The sequence below is a fragment of the Nomascus leucogenys genome, chromosome 18 (genome assembly GCF_006542625.1).
Source record: "Nomascus leucogenys isolate Asia chromosome 18, Asia_NLE_v1, whole genome shotgun sequence".
Classification (NCBI taxonomy): Eukaryota; Metazoa; Chordata; class Mammalia; order Primates; family Hylobatidae; genus Nomascus; species Nomascus leucogenys.
The window spans coordinates 85,308,010-85,324,729 of NC_044398.1; the positions used below are offsets into that span (position 1 = coordinate 85,308,010).

Sequence of the window (16,720 nt, forward strand, 5' to 3'; positions counted from 1 at the left end):
TGTTTTGTATGTGGCTGGTGTTTTGTTTTGTTTTGAGAGAGAGAGTCTTAACTTTGTCATCTAGGCTGGAGTGCAGTGGTATGATCTTGGGTCACTGCAACCTCTGCCTCCCAGGTTCAAGCAATTCTCCTGCCTCAGCCTCCCAAGTAGCTGGGATTACAAGCGTGCGCCACCATGCCCAGCTAATTTTTGTAATTTTAGTAGAGATGGGCTCCCGCTGTGTTGCCCAGGCTGGTTTCAAACTCCTGGGCTCAAGTGATCTGCCCACCTTAGCCTCCCAAAGTGCTAGGATTACAGGTGCGAGCCACAACACCTGACCTGTGGCTGTTTTCTTACTGTAGCGATGGATGAGGAGTTGCTGCATTGCACAGAGATGCTATATTGCATGCAGAGGCTTTACTGACTTCACAAAAAAGTGTTTGTCCGAGGTTTAGTGTACTAGATCCCTTCCAATCTGTAATTTTAATTTAAAAATGTCCAAATACTCCTATTTTGAAGGATAAACTCTGTATGCTTGTGCTTATTTTGGAGAAGCCATAAACTTACTTTGTTTTGTACATGATCAGATGTGGGCGCTATCTCCAACTGTCTTTGCACTTCTGAGTAAGAATCTGATGATTGTGCACAGTGACCTGGCTGTTCACTTCCCTGCCATTCAGTATGCTGTACTCTACACATTGTATTCTCATTGTACCAGGTACTGTATTTACAAATTTTTCTTAAGAAAAGAACCCCACAAAACATTTTATTTTTTTAATGGATAGATTTTAAAGATGTATGTTGATTTAACTTTGGACTTGCTTGCTTTCTTTGATTAAAGATGAAAAGATAATCTATGGTTTGTCTTTCAGGCATGATCACTTTATCTCTAGTAGCCTCAGTTCTTCCTCTCCTTCTTTGTTTGATGGAGCTGTGATTAGCACTGTAACTACGGCTACAAAGAAACATTTCTCAATTATATTAAATCTTCTGGGAATATTACTTAAGAAAGATAACCTTAACCAGGACACGAGGTAACAGATATTATATAGTATTAACTATTCCTAACCTCATTAATTTGCCTTTATAATTTGAGAATAAGAAATGTGGATTACAAAAAAATTTTAAAAAATGTGGATTATAGAAGTGAGATAGAGCAGCTTCTTTATTGTCAAACAGCTTATAATTTGGTTTTATTATTTAATCTAGGCTTTCTTATTCTTTCTGAAAAGAAATACATGAAAAATCTCAATCCCCCACCCCCAGTGTTTCATAGAATAATATATATAGATTTTTAATATTCTTTGCTTTTTTTTTTTGAGATGGAGTTTTGCTCACTGCAACCTCTGCTTCCCAGGTCCAAGCAATTCTCCTGCCTCAGCCTCCCAAGTAGCCATGATTACAGGTCCCCGCCACCACACCCAGCTAATTTTTGTATTTTTAGTAGAGATGGCGTTTCACCATGTTGTTGGCCAGGCTGGTCTTGAACTCCTGACCTCAGGTAAGCCACCACACCCAGCCTCTTTGCTATGATCATGCTGAGCTGGGAGGTTTTCTTAAAAGGTACACAACAATTTTGACAGCAATTTCTGTAGTTTCATTTTTTATTTTTATTTTTTATTGTTTGAGATGTTTGAAAAACCAAGAGAAAACCAATGTAAGACTAGGCTTTTAAAGTTTTTTTTTTTTTTTTAATGTACAGTCAACTGTATATTTTGTGTTTCAGGAAACTGTTAATGACCTGGGCTTTGGAAGTAGCTGTTTTAATGAAGAAGTCCGAAACATATGCACCTTTATTCTCTCTTCCGTCTTTCCATAAATTTTGCAAAGGCCTTTTAGCCAACAGTAAGACTCTGTGTTTTTTTTTTTTTTTGATTTTGCTTATCAATCCTCAAAAGGGTCTTTGGTAATGGGAGATGGTCATCAGTCGAGCTCTTTTCCTGACCTGAAGATGTGTAATCCTCATTTTAATGACAGATACACAGTCTTGACTTTTTTTCATTCTTAGTATTAGAAAAATGTTTTTGAAGTGATTGTCACATTTTTAAGCTTACGTGCATGTTTATAGTTTGCATATACTTTTACATTTTCTCTCAGAAAAAGTTTTGTGTGATGACAAGTCAGTTACATTACGTGGGTTTTGTTGAATGTATCATTTTTCCAAATGTGACAGTCAGTGAGGATTCTGGACAAGAAGAGTGCCTAGTCTATAGTAGGCACTCACTCTTTGTTGAATGAATGAATGGATTCAGATAATTATGACAAACTGGGATATAATTTCTTTTGGCCAGTTGAAAGTAACTGTTTTTTAATGTTTAATAGCTCTCGTTGAAGATGTGAATATCTGTCTGCAGGCATGCAGCAGTCTACATGCTCTGTCCTCTTCCCTGCCAGATGATCTTTTACAGAGGTATGAAATTAATATCATGTCTTTTGACACTAACCCTAATAACCTGGAAATGTTAACACACCTGCTTTGTCTATTTCGTTCTTTCATAGATGTGTTGATGTTTGCCGTGTTCAACTAGTGCACAGTGGAACTCGTATTCGACAAGCATTTGGAAAACTGTTGAAATCAATTCCTTTAGATGTTGTCCTAAGGTATAACAGTTGTTTTGGAGCAAAGACATTCTGTTATATTTACAGCCTCTTGTGGTTGTCTACTTTAGGAGAAGACAAATCACCTATTAGAGCATTAATGACATCTTTTATGGCCCTGCTTGTCAGTGATTGAAGTGATGTCAAATAATCAAATTTTGCAGGTCTGCAAGAAAATTAAAAATTTTTAATGAGCTTTATAGGCTCACAACAATTAATATAGAATAACCCATATAGTGTCAAAATATGTTTCTTAGTAGCTCAGATATTTGAAAAACTAAACAGTAATCTTTTATTGTTTTTGATCAAGTTGATTTGGGAGCTTTAAGAGCCTAAACTTGATCCTTTTGTAATACGTAAGCATAGTGATTGGGTTTTTATGTTCACATGTTTGATATGCCTCCCTCAAATCCTCTTATGATGTCGGCACATTACCCATCTGAGGTGAATAAAAGGATCTAAAGTTGTAATCACATCTCTGTATCCATTTTAAAGTCTCAATTTTACTATATTTTTACCTCCAGTGAGTTAATAAGTAAATAATCCACTTACAGTATGTGCTAACCTTTTAAGCTAAAACATTTTGCATAACAACAACTTTATTTTCTGTCTACAGCAATAACAATCACACAGAAATTCAAGAAATTTCTTTAGCATTAAGAAGTCACATGAGTAAAGCACCAAGTAATACATTCCACCCCCAAGATTTCTCTGATGTTATTAGTTTTATTTTGTATGGGAACTCTCATAGAACAGGGTAAGGCATTTCTTTGACTATTTTATCTGGGAAACATAATTTTAAGATTCCCTTGACTTTACATGCAGTTTTGAAGAGAAAATATGTTTGGGGGTGACAGAGTATCAAGTAACATTCTTCTCATATGGGTTATTTTAGTTTTCATCAATAGGAAAATTGCTTTGAAGATAGCATCTGTAGAAACAAAAATGGGCTTTGAAGTTGAGTAATGAAATGTGGTTAACAGTTAACTGATGTGATGTCATTAACACTTTGGGGAATGGGGTGGGGGTGGGTATATTCTAGAGATGCTTAGTTGCATTGAATGAGTTTCATTCCTGACTGGCATGAGCCATTTACCCTAATCATCCTTCCACACTGTACCTCATCCTGTTAACTATCAAAGACCTCAAAATGAGAGGGGGGACATAATGCTTCTCAATTTCATAGGTTTTGCCTTTTTTGGAGTAGGGAAAATTACAGTTCCTTATTCCCATTCCCCTTGCATTTTTTTCGTTATTAAAATAAAGTTGTCATTGTCTTTTAAATATGAAACTACTTTTCCCAGGAAGGACAATTGGTTGGAAAGACTGTTCTATAGCTGCCAGAGACTGGATAAGCGTGACCAGTCAACAATTCCACGCAATCTCCTGAAGACAGATGCTGTCCTTTGGCAGTGGGCCATATGGGAAGCTGCACAATTCACTGTTCTTTCTAAGCTGAGAACCCCACTGGGCAGAGCTCAAGACACCTTCCAGACAATTGAAGGTAACTCACTCAAGCTTTGTGATGTGAATACTTTCAAAGCCTTATTAAGAAATAATGGATTTTTAAGTCTTTGTTAAAGATTTGAGAGAATATGATTTTTTTGAAAAAAGTCAATAATTTTCAGGTATGTTTGTTAGAATAAGCTTTCATTGAATAATTGCATTGGAAATATGTTTTTTTCCCAAAGCTTATGGGAGTTGTGTGGAAAAATATATGTATATATTTTTCCCCTAAAATGAAAGATCTTTCATGTTGAGATTTTTTATTTTTAAATGATGGGTAGACAGAGGATACTTGATAAATGTGAATTTCTCGTAAAAAATTCACACTTATTCTAGGAACTTTAAGATTTTTAAAAATTCAGAATGTTGTGTTTGCTTTCAGGTATCATTCGAAGTCTCGCAGCTCACACATTAAACCCTGATCAGGATGTTAGTCAGTGGACAACTGCAGACAATGATGAAGGCCATGGTAACAACCAACTTAGACTTGTTCTTCTTCTGCAGTATCTGGAAAATCTGGAGAAATTAATGTATAATGCATACGAGGGATGTGCTAATGCATTAACTTCACCTCCCAAGGTTGGTTTCCGTGAGATAGTATTGTTTTATAGCAGTTTAATGGTCACAGCTGGCAGTATTTTGCAGAGCTGTAGTCACAATAGACTTGTGTATTTGGTTTATATATAGGTGAGACATCCTTACCTACGAATTGAACCAGTCCTGAGCTTTTCTTTCTCTTATCGTAAAGGTCATTAGAACTTTTTTCTATACCAATCGCCAAACTTGTCAGGACTGGCTAACGCGGATTCGACTCTCCATCATGAGGGTAGGATTGTTGGCAGGCCAGCCTGCAGTGACAGTGAGACATGGCTTTGATTTGCTTACAGAGATGAAAACAACCAGCCTATCTCAGGTAAAGTGGTGTGTTTGCAGTTCATTTTAAGTCTGTTAATAAGAAAAACATGGTTTAATTCTTTTGGTATGATTTAATCTATGGGTAAAATAAGTTAAAGCTTGGATTCATTTTCAAAGGTTTTAATTCTGTATTTTGTAAAAGCAACAACTGCCAGAGTTACCTAGTTTATTCGTGTTAAAACAATGTTAGAAGTTAAAATAATATTCATGTTTTTGTTCATGTTAAAACAATATTCATGTTAGAACACGTTAAAACTATATTTCTTATGTGCAAAGTTTAGAACTTTAAAGGTAATTCTGAAAATTTGTTATTTATTTACGGGATAATTTTATTTTATTTTTTTTGTTTTATTTTTTTTGAGACACAGTTTCACTCTGTCGCCCAGGCTGGAGTGCAGTTGTGCGATCTTGGCTCACTGTAACCTCCGCCTCTCGGGTTCAAGCCTCTTCTTGCCTCAGTCCCTGGGATTATAGGCACCCGCCACCATACCCGGCTAAGTTTTGTATTTTTAGTAGAGACAGGGTTTCACCATGTTGGCCAGGCTAGTCTCGAACTCCTGACCACAAGTGATCCGCCCACCTCGGCCTTCCAAAGTGCTGGGATTACAGGCATGAGCCACTGCACCTGGCCAGGAGAAATTGTTTTTATAACGTATGACAAATGCTTGAGTAATTCCTGGCTCGAAAGTGGGCTCACAATAAATAACTGGAATCCAAAAATAACAAAATGTTTAGCAATTCAGGTAATGTCAAGCAGTATTCAAACACATGAAGTTAATCATTCTTTAATTCTTGTTTATTTATATTTAATTTTTGCTTTCTTTTTACTCCATGTTTTATTCCTACAGAGGTCACAGGTTAAATGTTTGGGTAACTTTGGGGTTGGGGTACAAACATCCATGTGCTGCTAAGGTTCTGTTAGTCACCCTTTGTGGCTATTTTATATGTAACATTTTCAAGAATTCTGAGCTAAATAATGTGAAAATTGTGAAAATAATTGTTAAATACATTTGGCTTTAAGCAGGCACAGACTGTGATCAGCTGTAAATTTTATAGGGATTTATGTTTTAATGGTATTGGGTGACTAATTTTTCTGAATGTGTTTTCAGGGGAATGAATTGGAAGTAACGATTATGATGGTGGTAGAAGCACTATGTGAACTTCATTGTCCTGAAGCTATACAGGGAATTGCTGTCTGGTCATCATCTATTGTTGGAAAAAATCTTCTGTGGATTAACTCAGTGGCTCAACAGGCTGAAGGGAGGTAGGTTGGAGGGAAGGAAATGGGTGATAGAATTACTTTATGTTTAAATTCTTTGTATTACTCACTGACATTGTAGCCAAATCTTAAAACAGCTTTGTTTGCTTTCAGCATTGAAGCTTGCTATAAATCACTTCACCAGGAGGCATCTTCAGTTTGTTCTTTAGTTAGCAGCAATACCTGAGTGCCTTTCTTACTTAAGAATTAGTGGCAAATCACACTGTAAAACAAGACCTGTCAGTTGTTTTATAAATGCTTTTGAACTTGATCCCTAGTTGAGCTCCTTCCCCCTCAGAGTCTGATACAAATTACCCTTTATTGTCAGAGTATTTGCCCATTAGTCCTGTGAACTCTACATTCAGACTCATTGCTTCCTCCAGGTAGAGGAGCTTGTACCATAATATTCTGTGTCCATTTATGTTAGTTTAATGAAATCTTGCGAATTTAGGAAAATAAAAGAACTGCTCCTACTTCCATATTTTTGTAGTAACTTCTGGTGTGTGTCCTCTTGTAGTTCCATATTTCCATATCCATATGCTTTGTGATTCTTTTTTCTTTCATGTCGTTTTCCACTCTTCACCAAAACAGCAGTGTAGATAGGCACATGGTTTTATGATCTGTTTTTCCCACTCAATATGTAAAAAAAAAATTGGCCATGTTAGGCTGGGTTCGGTGGCTTACATCTGTATTCCCAGCACTTTGGGAGGCCGAGGCAGGTGGATCACCTGAGGTCAGGAGTTTGAGACTAGCCTAACATGGTGAAACCCCGTCTCTACTAAAAATACAAAAAATATTAGCGGAGTGTGGTGGCACATGCCTGTAATCCCAGCTACTTGGGAGGCTGAGGGAGGAGGATCGGTTGAACCTGGGAGGCAGAGGTTGCTGTGAGCCCAGGTTGTGCCACTGCCCTCCAGCCTGGGCAACAGGAGCGAAACTCTGTCTCAAAAAAAAAAATTGCCATGTTAAATATTCTACATTGTTACTTATTTTTATTTTTTTTATTTTCCAAGAACAGTGTTATTTTTAATGAAGATTTGTATTTATGAGTGTATCATAATTTAATATTTCTTACTGTTGGGCATTAAGGTTGTTTCTGATATGTTTTTACTAAATGTACCATAGCACTTAATATCTTTCCTTATATTTCTGATTACTTTCTTGGAATCCATTCTCATAAACTGATTCACTAGAAGAAAGGCTGCCAAACCATAAGTCTTATGATATATTCTATTGCTAAGTTACTTTACAGAGAAAGATGGCTGCAGTTTATACCCTTAATAATAGAGTACCCCCTTCCCTTCATCTTTGTGGATACTGAGAGTCACTGAGAAACAAGAATGCTGCCACCACCATCAGCGAAAATAGTTATTGTACTTTACATTTCTATATTTATTAATGACTAATAGTAGAAGTTGCCCCATATAGTGACCTTTTGTGATTTTTTAAAACATGGATCATGTCTTCATGGCCTCAATTTTTCCTGTGTTAATCTGTGAAATTTTATTAAATACTAAGGTTGTTGATGCTATCCAGTTTCTTGATTTATAATTTGTTTTTAATGTTTAATGTTGTATTTCAGCATTATGCATCTAGATCTGTTACTTGTGCATCTTTTCTTGCATTTTATCCTTCTACAAAGCCTTTCCACACACTGACATCAGTTACTTATCAATATTTTCCACTAGTTCTTTTATACTGTCTTACTTTTTTTTAAACATTTAATCACTTTTAAATTTAGTTTCATAGTTGTGAGGAAGACATCAAACCTCCCCCCACCATAGTCAACTCACTGTTTTAGCTCAGTTTATTCTTGCACCATTTTTTGTGGGAGGGGGGAAATGAGATATGTGTGTTTAAAATAAGACTTCTTTGGGGCTGGGCGCGGTGGCTTACGCTTGAAATCCCAGTACTTGGGGAGACTGAGGTGAGCGGATCACTTGAGCCCAGGTGTTTGAGACCACCCTGGCCAACATAGCAAAACCTTGTTTTAGCCGGGTGTGGTGGTGGGTGCCTATAGTCCCAGCTACTTGGGAGGCTGAGGTTGGAGGATTGCACGAGCGTGGGAGGGCAAGGCTGCAGCGAGCCATGATCATGCCACTGCCCTCCAGCCTGGGTGACAATAAGACTCTGTCTCAAAAAATAAGTAAGTAAGTAAAGGCCAGGCGTGGTGGCTCATGCCTGTAATCCCAGCACTTTGGGAGGCTGAGGCAGGCGGATTACCTGATCACTCCTGAGGTCAGGAGTTCGAGACCAGCCTGGCCAACATGGTGAAACCCTGTCTCTACTAAAAATACAAAAAAATTAGCCGGGCATGGTGGCGAGCACCTGTAGTCCCAGCTACTCAGGAGGCTGAGGCAGGAGAATCGCTTGTACCCAGGAGGCAGAGGTTGCATTGAGCTGAGATAGTGCCATTGCACTCCAGTCTGGGCAAGAAGAGCAAAACTTCATCTCAAAAAAAAAAAAAAAAAAAAGTAAGTAAGTAGATAAATAAATAAGACTGCTTCAATTTGCTTTTCAGGTTTGAAAAGGCCTCTGTGGAGTATCAGGAACACCTGTGTGCCATGACAGGTGTTGATTGCTGCATCTCCAGCTTTGACAAATCGGTGCTCACCTTAGCCAATGCTGGGCGTAACAGTGCCAGCCCGAAACATTCTCTGAATGGTGAGCATTCAGTATTTTTAAATAAAGCAAAAGTTATAGTAATATATTTCATACTGATGATCTTATTTTATGTTTTTAGGTTTCTGTGCTCTTTGAAATATTTCTAATTAATCTGAATCTCTCTCTTCTTATTTTATAAAATACTTTCAGGTGAATCCAGAAAAACTGTGCTGTCCAAACCAACTGACTCTTCCCCTGAGGTTATAAATTATTTAGGAAATAAAGCATGTGAGTGCTACATCTCAATTGCGGATTGGGCTGCTGTGCAGGAATGGCAGAATGCTATCCATGACTTGAAAAAGAGTACCAGTAGCACTTCCCTCAACCTGAAAGCTGACTTCAACTATATAAAGTAAGGCTTTCTTTTTCCAGTTGTAAAACAAATTTCCAATAACTATTATGATTTTCCTATGGCAAAAAAATATTAAAATTGATCATTTGTAGTAATACAAAATGGTTATATTTCTAACTTACTGCCATTATGAAAATGACAACAGGAAACTGACCTCAGAGGTGAGGGAAGGTATTTGTATAATGGGAAAACACTGCTGAGATAGTCATTTGGTATTAATTTCCAGAACCTGTCGTTCTAAAATCTTAATAAAAGTTTGAAGATTATGCCAGAGTGAATATAAAGAAAAATTTGTACTGCTTTAGAAAGAATCACATTTATCACATTTGATGGCTTTGTTTCTAAATGAGGTCTGAATATATCAAAAACATTTATTCTAATAAGGACAGAGTTTGTGAACATCTGTAAATTAAACTTTCTTCTCATTTCTCTGTGCTTTTATTCTGTAATTCAAAACTGAGCACTCACTCTGTTGCAGACACTTGGCTGGGAAGATAAAGGTCATTAGACTTTGTCTGATACCCTTGCCTTCTACTGCTAAGTGGGTTAATGTGTAATTGCTTCACTGAGCATGTACTATGACCCAGGGAGCACATAAAACAGACACAAATTCCAACCTTTTAAAGCAAAGATTAGATAAAGAATAATGATAGAAGGATTAATTGGACCTCACTCACCTTTTCGGTGCCGTAAGGAAAGCAGTTAGGTAAAGCTGACCTTCTCGGGAGGGAAGACACAAGGTCAAGGCATGCCCATCAGGATGCCCTTTGGTCCTAGACCTGATGTGAGAATGATGGGCTTGGAGTGTTCTGGAAATAGCTGGGAGGCCTGTGTGTTTAGAAGTGCCTTAAACAGTAGGATATAAGGGCAGAGAAGTAGCTGGGAACTGAGAAAAGAACTTTGGCTGTTATTCTAGTAAGACTGAAAGTTTCAGGTGGGATTTGAACTGTTGTGATCTAACTTGGTGGTTCATTCTGCTATGGTGAAGAGACTAGAGGTGGGGGGCAAGTATGGAAGCATGGAGACCGTTAATTTGTGGGGGCAATGGTACAGGGAAGAGAAACAATGCTATTAACTGGAGTAGGAGCACACAGAGAACAAGCCATGTTTTAAGATTTCTAATGAAATGTGCAGATGAGATTGTTGGGTAAGCTGTTAAGAACTGGATTTGGAACTAAGGAGAAAGTCTAAGCTTGAGAGATTTGCAGATCATTAGTACACAGAAAAGGCCCTCTTTCCTTTTCAGTCTCTATACTCTAGAGCCTTTATAAGCAACCAAACCAGAGAGAAGCCTCTGGAGAATAGTGAGTGAAGAGGAAGGAAGGCCTGGGTCAGAATCCTAGTTTAGCATTTTTGTGAAAGGGTAGAAGAGGAAGCCATTCAAAAAAATACCGGGACATTGAGGAGGGAAGTGTCCTAGATATAGGACGTCCAGATGGGAGTAGTCAGCCTTGTCAGATGCTCTAGGGATTATAAGGAAAAAGAGTTTTGTAGAGAGACAGAAGAAGCTAGATTGAATACTATTGAGTGGTAGAGACATTTGAAAATGAAAAGCTTGAGGTAAGTTATTTGGTCAGTGAGTTTTTCTTGAAGTCGAGGATAGGAAGCTGTTGCTGGAGGGAAATATGAGATGTTTATTTTAAATGTTGGAGAGATTATGTTCTTTTAGCCAAGGGGAAGGAGCCACTAGAAAGCAGAGGTTGAAGAAACAGGAGAAAGAACATTGATAGATTAACTGGCCCTCACCTTTTCTATGCCTCAAGGAAAGCAGTCAAAGTTGGTATAGACAGAATTTCTGCAGTGTATGGTGGATTAGGGGTAGGGGTAGAGGAAATTAAAGCCTGGGTTTTTTTGTTTATTTGTTTGTTTTTCTGAGGACTGAGTCATTAGCTGAAAGCATAGGGCATTATAGAGCATAGTGAGGACTTGGGGAACCTGCCACAGGAGAGGACTTAGGACCTTTTAATGGCAGAAATGATGAATGTGTTGGCAGCAGTTCATCAGTGCCCAGTACTCAAGGGTCCCCCTGAGAAGCCAGTGGTTGCACTGATCTAGGTAGAATCAGGCACAGAATAAGTCAGGTGATGTGCCTTTCTAGCACTGGCCTCAGGCTGAGTTATAAGGGAAGTTACACAGCGAGAGGGACAGGCAAAGATGGAAAAGAGAGAATGAGAAACAGTGTCTTCTTCCTGGCTGGAGAGCCTGTGTCATGAAAATGGGGACAGGGTGAGGGATCTGAAAGGAGCAGCATAGAAGCTGGGAGGATGAGGCCTGTCTTCCTGGCATTGATGCTGCAGGACTACAGGAAAGAATTTCAGAGGTGCCATTATTTTTCATATAAGCAGATGAAAGAGAAGAATTCTTTGAAAAAAGAGAAGTAGGTGAAAAAGGGAGAGACGGAGGGATGCCAGTAGTGAAAGAAGCCAGGACTGAGATACAAGATTGTGATGCTGGGAGAGTTGCAAGGGCTCATGCTGTAGGTGAGGAGTGAGGCTGCACAGGGAGCTCACCGGCAGCTTAGAGAGAACTGGGTGTCACAGTTGTCTTGCAGAGGTCTACTGTCAGTGTATTAGGCTCTGAAGAGAACAGGCTGCAACACACGAAAACAGGAAGGAGACACAGGGGCGAGTCAGCTCCACTGAGAGTCTGTAGCTGTGACTTCCTGGTTTGCCACTCCAATTTGAGTACTAATTAAATGGTAGTCACATCTTCAACATAAAAACCAAAATAATGGCATCCTCATGGAAGGAATTTTGTCAGAAAAATGCTGTGTACTTTGCTGTCTTCCTAGAGTTTGTTCTGTTTTTGTTTGTTTTTTTAAATGGTTCCACAGGCTGTGTAGGAATACAAGCTAACCAATATTTTAATTACAGATCATTAAGCAGCTTTGAGTCTGGAAAATTTGTTGAATGTACCGAGCAATTAGAATTGTTACCTGGAGAAAATATCAATCTACTTGCTGGAGGATCAAAAGAAAAAATAGGTATTTGAGAAAATAGTTTTAAAGTTATTTTAATGGACAAGTTGCTCAAAATATATGGCTTAGTATATTTTACTGGAAAATCTGGAAGTTATTTTACTTTTTTGGGGGGGGCAGAATCCCATGTGAAGCAACAAATTTAGGGCTGCCCTATTTATGTTTGATTTGGGAAATGAAAAGCAGTTAAAATTAAGTCAAATAAAAAAAATGGCCACCTTAATACTTTGAGATTTATCTAGCCATTTTGTTTGACAAAGGACAAAGTAGTGTTTCAGCTAAATATTTTTCTTGATTTTCATCTTGATGTGGCTCATTAAGTTCTTTATCACAAATGGAACACTTTATAAAATGTTATTAAAAAGTTTAATGAATATTCTGGATTGAGCAAGATTTGCTAATGCAGGTCTAGATTTGTCCCCTTAAATAGTAGATTGACTTACCGATTTTCTTTTTTGTTGAGACAGAGCCTCACTCTGTTGCCCAGGCTGAAGTGCAGTAGCACGATCTCGGCTCACTGCAACCTCCGCCCTCTGAGTTCAAGCGATTCTCCTGCCTCAGCCTCCTGAGTAGCTGGGATTACAGGTGTCTGCCACTGTGCCCAGCTAATTTTTTGTATTTTTAGTAGAGACGGGGTTTCACCATCTTGGCCAGGCTGGTCTTGAACTCCTGACCTCGTGATCCACCCACCTTGGCCTCCCAAAGTGCTGGGATTACAGGCGTTAGCCACCACGCCTGGCCTTGACTTACTGATTTTTGAGCCTTTGAAGGCAACTGCTTTTTAGGGGTGTGAGGTACAGTAATTTTGTATGAAGTATGATTTTTATATAGCTCTCAGTAATGCTTATAGTGTTTAACTACCTTAAATATTAAAGGAGCTGTTCATTGGTGATTAGTTTTTAATAATGCCAAACATAAATCAAAATTTATAATAAAAGCACATTAACTTAATGACATTTTATTTAACTTCCATAGACATGAAAAAACTGCTTCCTAACATGTTAAGTCCAGATCCAAGGGAACTTCAGAAATCCATTGAAGTTCAATTGTTAAGAAGTTCTGTTTGTTTGGCAACTGCTTTAAACCCGATAGAACAAGATCAGAAGTGGCAGTCTATAACTGAGTAAGTTTACTCTTACGGAGGTAAATGTACATTGTGTATATCATGTGATAAACATACATGGGGTGAAGAGGGCTGGAAGGAGAGTTACTAGATTACTAAATACTAGTGCTAATAGCTTCTTTTTAGTTGTAGAAGTCATATGATATATGAATGCTGCTTGCCAACATAAATGGAGGTTGAGATGAAATAAAATGTAAAAATCCCCAAAAGCAAATGTCTTGACTTGCTAATATCATTTTATTATAGAGCAGGCCGCTCCTCTTACTTCCCCCTAACTTTGGATTTCAGTTTGATAGCATCTTATCAATTGCTTTATTCTTTGAGTGGTTATGAATTGTAATTTTCATTATTGACAGTAAATATTTTGTTTCAGAAATGTGGTAAAGTACTTGAAGCAAACATCCCGCATCGCTATTGGACCCCTGAGACTTTCTACTTTAACAGTTTCACAGTCTTTGCCAGTTCTAAGTACCTTGCAGCTGTATTGCTCATCTGCTTTGGAGAACACAGTTTCTAACAGACTTTCAACAGAGGTCTGTATATTTTTACAAGCACATTCTTATGACTATTAATGGCCATTACTGTAGAACAAAGACCTTATTTTTTGAGTTTTTTGAAATAGGATTTGTAGTTGGGCAAGCTAGTAAATCCAGAAATCTAACATGCTGTTTTCAGGCAGTCTTTCATTTGGGAAGTACATGGGGCAGATGGAAGAACCTGAGATAATCTCAAGGATGGCAAATTGCTCAGTTTTTTTCTTCTATTTTTGGGGTGGGAGGTGGTGTATGTAAAGACAGTTCCTTTAGGCAGATTACGTAAATTTTAGATTTGCTGCAACCAAAGATCTCTCCTCTTCATCCCAAATGGGGTAAAGTTCAACCAGAGATGGGGGCTTCTGAATGAATGATGATCTTCGAGAACTTCATTATAAAGCATTAGTTGTAATGTTTTTCTGCAATTTAGCAGTCTGCTTTATAGTAAATGTGCTGTGACTTTTTTTTTGTAATGTGCTTTATTAAGTATATTGATAAATTAGACTTAATATTCTGAAGAAAATTTCCCTTCAAAACAAAAGGCTTTCTCTTACTGTGTGCTTGCCTCTTGTGAGTAGAAGATAAATGATGTAAGGGTATAGTGTAATAGATAAAACTACTGTAATCAATCTGAAGTAGCCAAACTATATTGCAGTCTTGGACTTAAGACTTGCTATATATCTGCAAACATATCAAGAGCCTGTTTTACGTTAAGTAATTTTGGTTTTTCTCCGGCAGGACTGTCTTATTCCACTCTTCAGTGAAGCTTTACGTTCATGTAAACAGCATGACGTGAGGCCATGGATGCAGGCATTAAGGTATACTATGTACCAGAATCAGTTGTTGGAGAAAATCAAAGGTAAGTGTTTTGTTTTTTTTTTAAGAGAAAATTGAAGGTGTTTTTTTAAATTTTGCATTATTGAGGTTTATATTACACATTCTAAGTGTATGGTTTGATGAGTTCTAACATGTCTTCACTTGTGTGACCACCAATACGATCAAGATACAGAACACTGTCTTACCCCAGAAGGTTCCCTTGGGATCATCTCCTCATTTGCCCCTGTCAGCAGTTACTGATTTGCTTTCTGTCACTATAGATTAGACTTGTCTTTACTAAAGTTTCGTGTACGTGAAATCATAACATGTTCTCTTGTGTTTGGCTTCTCTTGCTCATCATGATATTTTTAAGGTTTACCCATATTGCATGTATCAGGAATACAATCCTTTTTATTATTGAGTAATATTCTATTGTATGTATATACCACAGTTTATTTCTCCCTTCATCCTTTGATAGATTTTGGGGTTTTTTCACATTGTACTATTCAGTATAAACCTGCTCTCAACATTCATGTGCAAGTCTTTGAATGGATGTATATTTGTGTTTCTCTGGAGTGAATGCGTCTTGTTGGGTCACGTGGCTTAACTTAAAAAAATTTTAATCACTGTGGTGCATATGTAGTGATTATCTTACAATTTTATTTACATTTTCTTGATGATTAATGATGTTGAGTGTATTTCATTTGTATTTTAGTTTGCAAATGTTTGTTCAAATTCTTCACCCATTTTTAATGAAGACATAAGACTTATTTTTGTGTTCTGAACATAAGTTCCTTGTCACATAAAATGTACTATGAATGTTGAGTTTTAAATACTCCAAATGAATGGCTGGAGAATTACTATTTGTATAAATATTTATATGTCAAAGGGATGCTAACAGTTTATTGCTCTAAAATAGAAAAGTTGCCAGAATGCTGTGGCGTTTTAGTGGAAAACATGATGGCTGGTGTTACTGAGTAAATTTGAGTGTTAAATGTCAATGTAAGCTAACAGCCAAGATAGGGAGAGGGAGTTGTACTGCAGGGTGGTTACTTGCAGCTGTGACTCAACTGGTCCTTCACTGCCAAACATACCTGGGGTTGGATCATTGGCCTGATGTTTGCAAATTGAGGAACCTTAGGGCAAATCAGTGAACTTCTGAACTGCTTTCCTTTTCAGTTATATGGGGATTTCCCCATTTTTGAGATACTTGTAAGGATTATATGAGATGAAGAGATGAGACAAGATATATAAAAGTCCTAGCACAGAGCGTGTCATATAATAGGGCTTCACAAGTACCCTTATCTCCTTTCCAGTCCTTTTTTTTTTTTTTTTGGAGACCATCTTACTCTGTTGCCCAGGCTGGAGTGCAGTGGCACGATCTTGGCTCACTACAGCCTCTGCCTCCTGGGTTCAGGTGATTCTTATGCCTCAGTCTCCCGAGTAGCTGGGATTACAGGTGTGAGCCACCACTGCCCAACCAGTCCTTTTTTTATATCACGTAAGTTTTTAAATTGAGAAGAAAAGTCAGTAACCAGCAGTTATATTCAGAGACAGAACTCCATTCCTTTTCATTTTTATTTCTTTATTCAGGAAGTATTGATCAAATGTGCTTTGTACCAGGTACTGTGCTCTACGTTGGGATATAATGGTGATCAAGGAGATTGTAGATTCTGGCAGGGAAAACTGACATCAAACACGGCGACCCGACATAGCGAGACCCTGTCTCTACTAGAAGAATTTTAAAAATCACCCAGGTGTGGGCCGGGCGCAGTGGCTCACGCCTGTAATCCCAGCACTTTGAGAGGCTGAGGCGGGTGGATCACGAGGTCAGGAGATTGAGACCATCCTGGATAGCACGGTGAAACCCCATCTCTACTAAAAATACAAAAAAATGAGCTGGGCGTTGGGGCGGGCGCCTGTAGTCCCAGCTACTCGGGAGGCTGAGGCAGGAGAATGGCATGAACCCGGGAGGTGGATCTTGCAGTGAGCCAAGATC

General features: G+C 38.1%; 1 protein-coding gene and 1 non-coding gene across 5 annotated transcripts in view; both read left to right on the forward strand.

Moving 5' to 3' along the window:
• The window catches only part of SMG1 (SMG1 nonsense mediated mRNA decay associated PI3K related kinase), a 116,795-nt gene that overhangs the window by 54,195 nt on the left and 45,880 nt on the right, over positions 1 to 16,720 (forward strand). For all 4 annotated transcript variants that reach the window (XM_030797958.1, XM_030797959.1, XM_030797960.1 and 1 more), the window contains 16 exons: positions 567 to 697; positions 852 to 1,013; positions 1,706 to 1,824; positions 2,302 to 2,389; positions 2,479 to 2,580; positions 3,194 to 3,334; positions 3,882 to 4,081; positions 4,466 to 4,662; positions 4,832 to 4,996; positions 6,108 to 6,262; positions 8,778 to 8,920; positions 9,071 to 9,272; positions 12,146 to 12,255; positions 13,225 to 13,372; positions 13,746 to 13,905; positions 14,644 to 14,764. In XM_030797958.1, coding sequence (XP_030653818.1) covers positions 567 to 697; positions 852 to 1,013; positions 1,706 to 1,824; positions 2,302 to 2,389; positions 2,479 to 2,580; positions 3,194 to 3,334; positions 3,882 to 4,081; positions 4,466 to 4,662; positions 4,832 to 4,996; positions 6,108 to 6,262; positions 8,778 to 8,920; positions 9,071 to 9,272; positions 12,146 to 12,255; positions 13,225 to 13,372; positions 13,746 to 13,905; positions 14,644 to 14,764 — 2,344 coding nt within the window. The remainder of the gene's footprint in view (positions 1 to 566; positions 698 to 851; positions 1,014 to 1,705; positions 1,825 to 2,301; positions 2,390 to 2,478; positions 2,581 to 3,193; positions 3,335 to 3,881; positions 4,082 to 4,465; positions 4,663 to 4,831; positions 4,997 to 6,107; positions 6,263 to 8,777; positions 8,921 to 9,070; positions 9,273 to 12,145; positions 12,256 to 13,224; positions 13,373 to 13,745; positions 13,906 to 14,643; positions 14,765 to 16,720) is intronic.
• On the forward strand, positions 2,919 to 3,022 carry LOC115831382. Its single transcript, XR_004026896.1, has one exon. It is a non-coding gene; the product is annotated as a small nucleolar RNA U13 (small nucleolar RNA).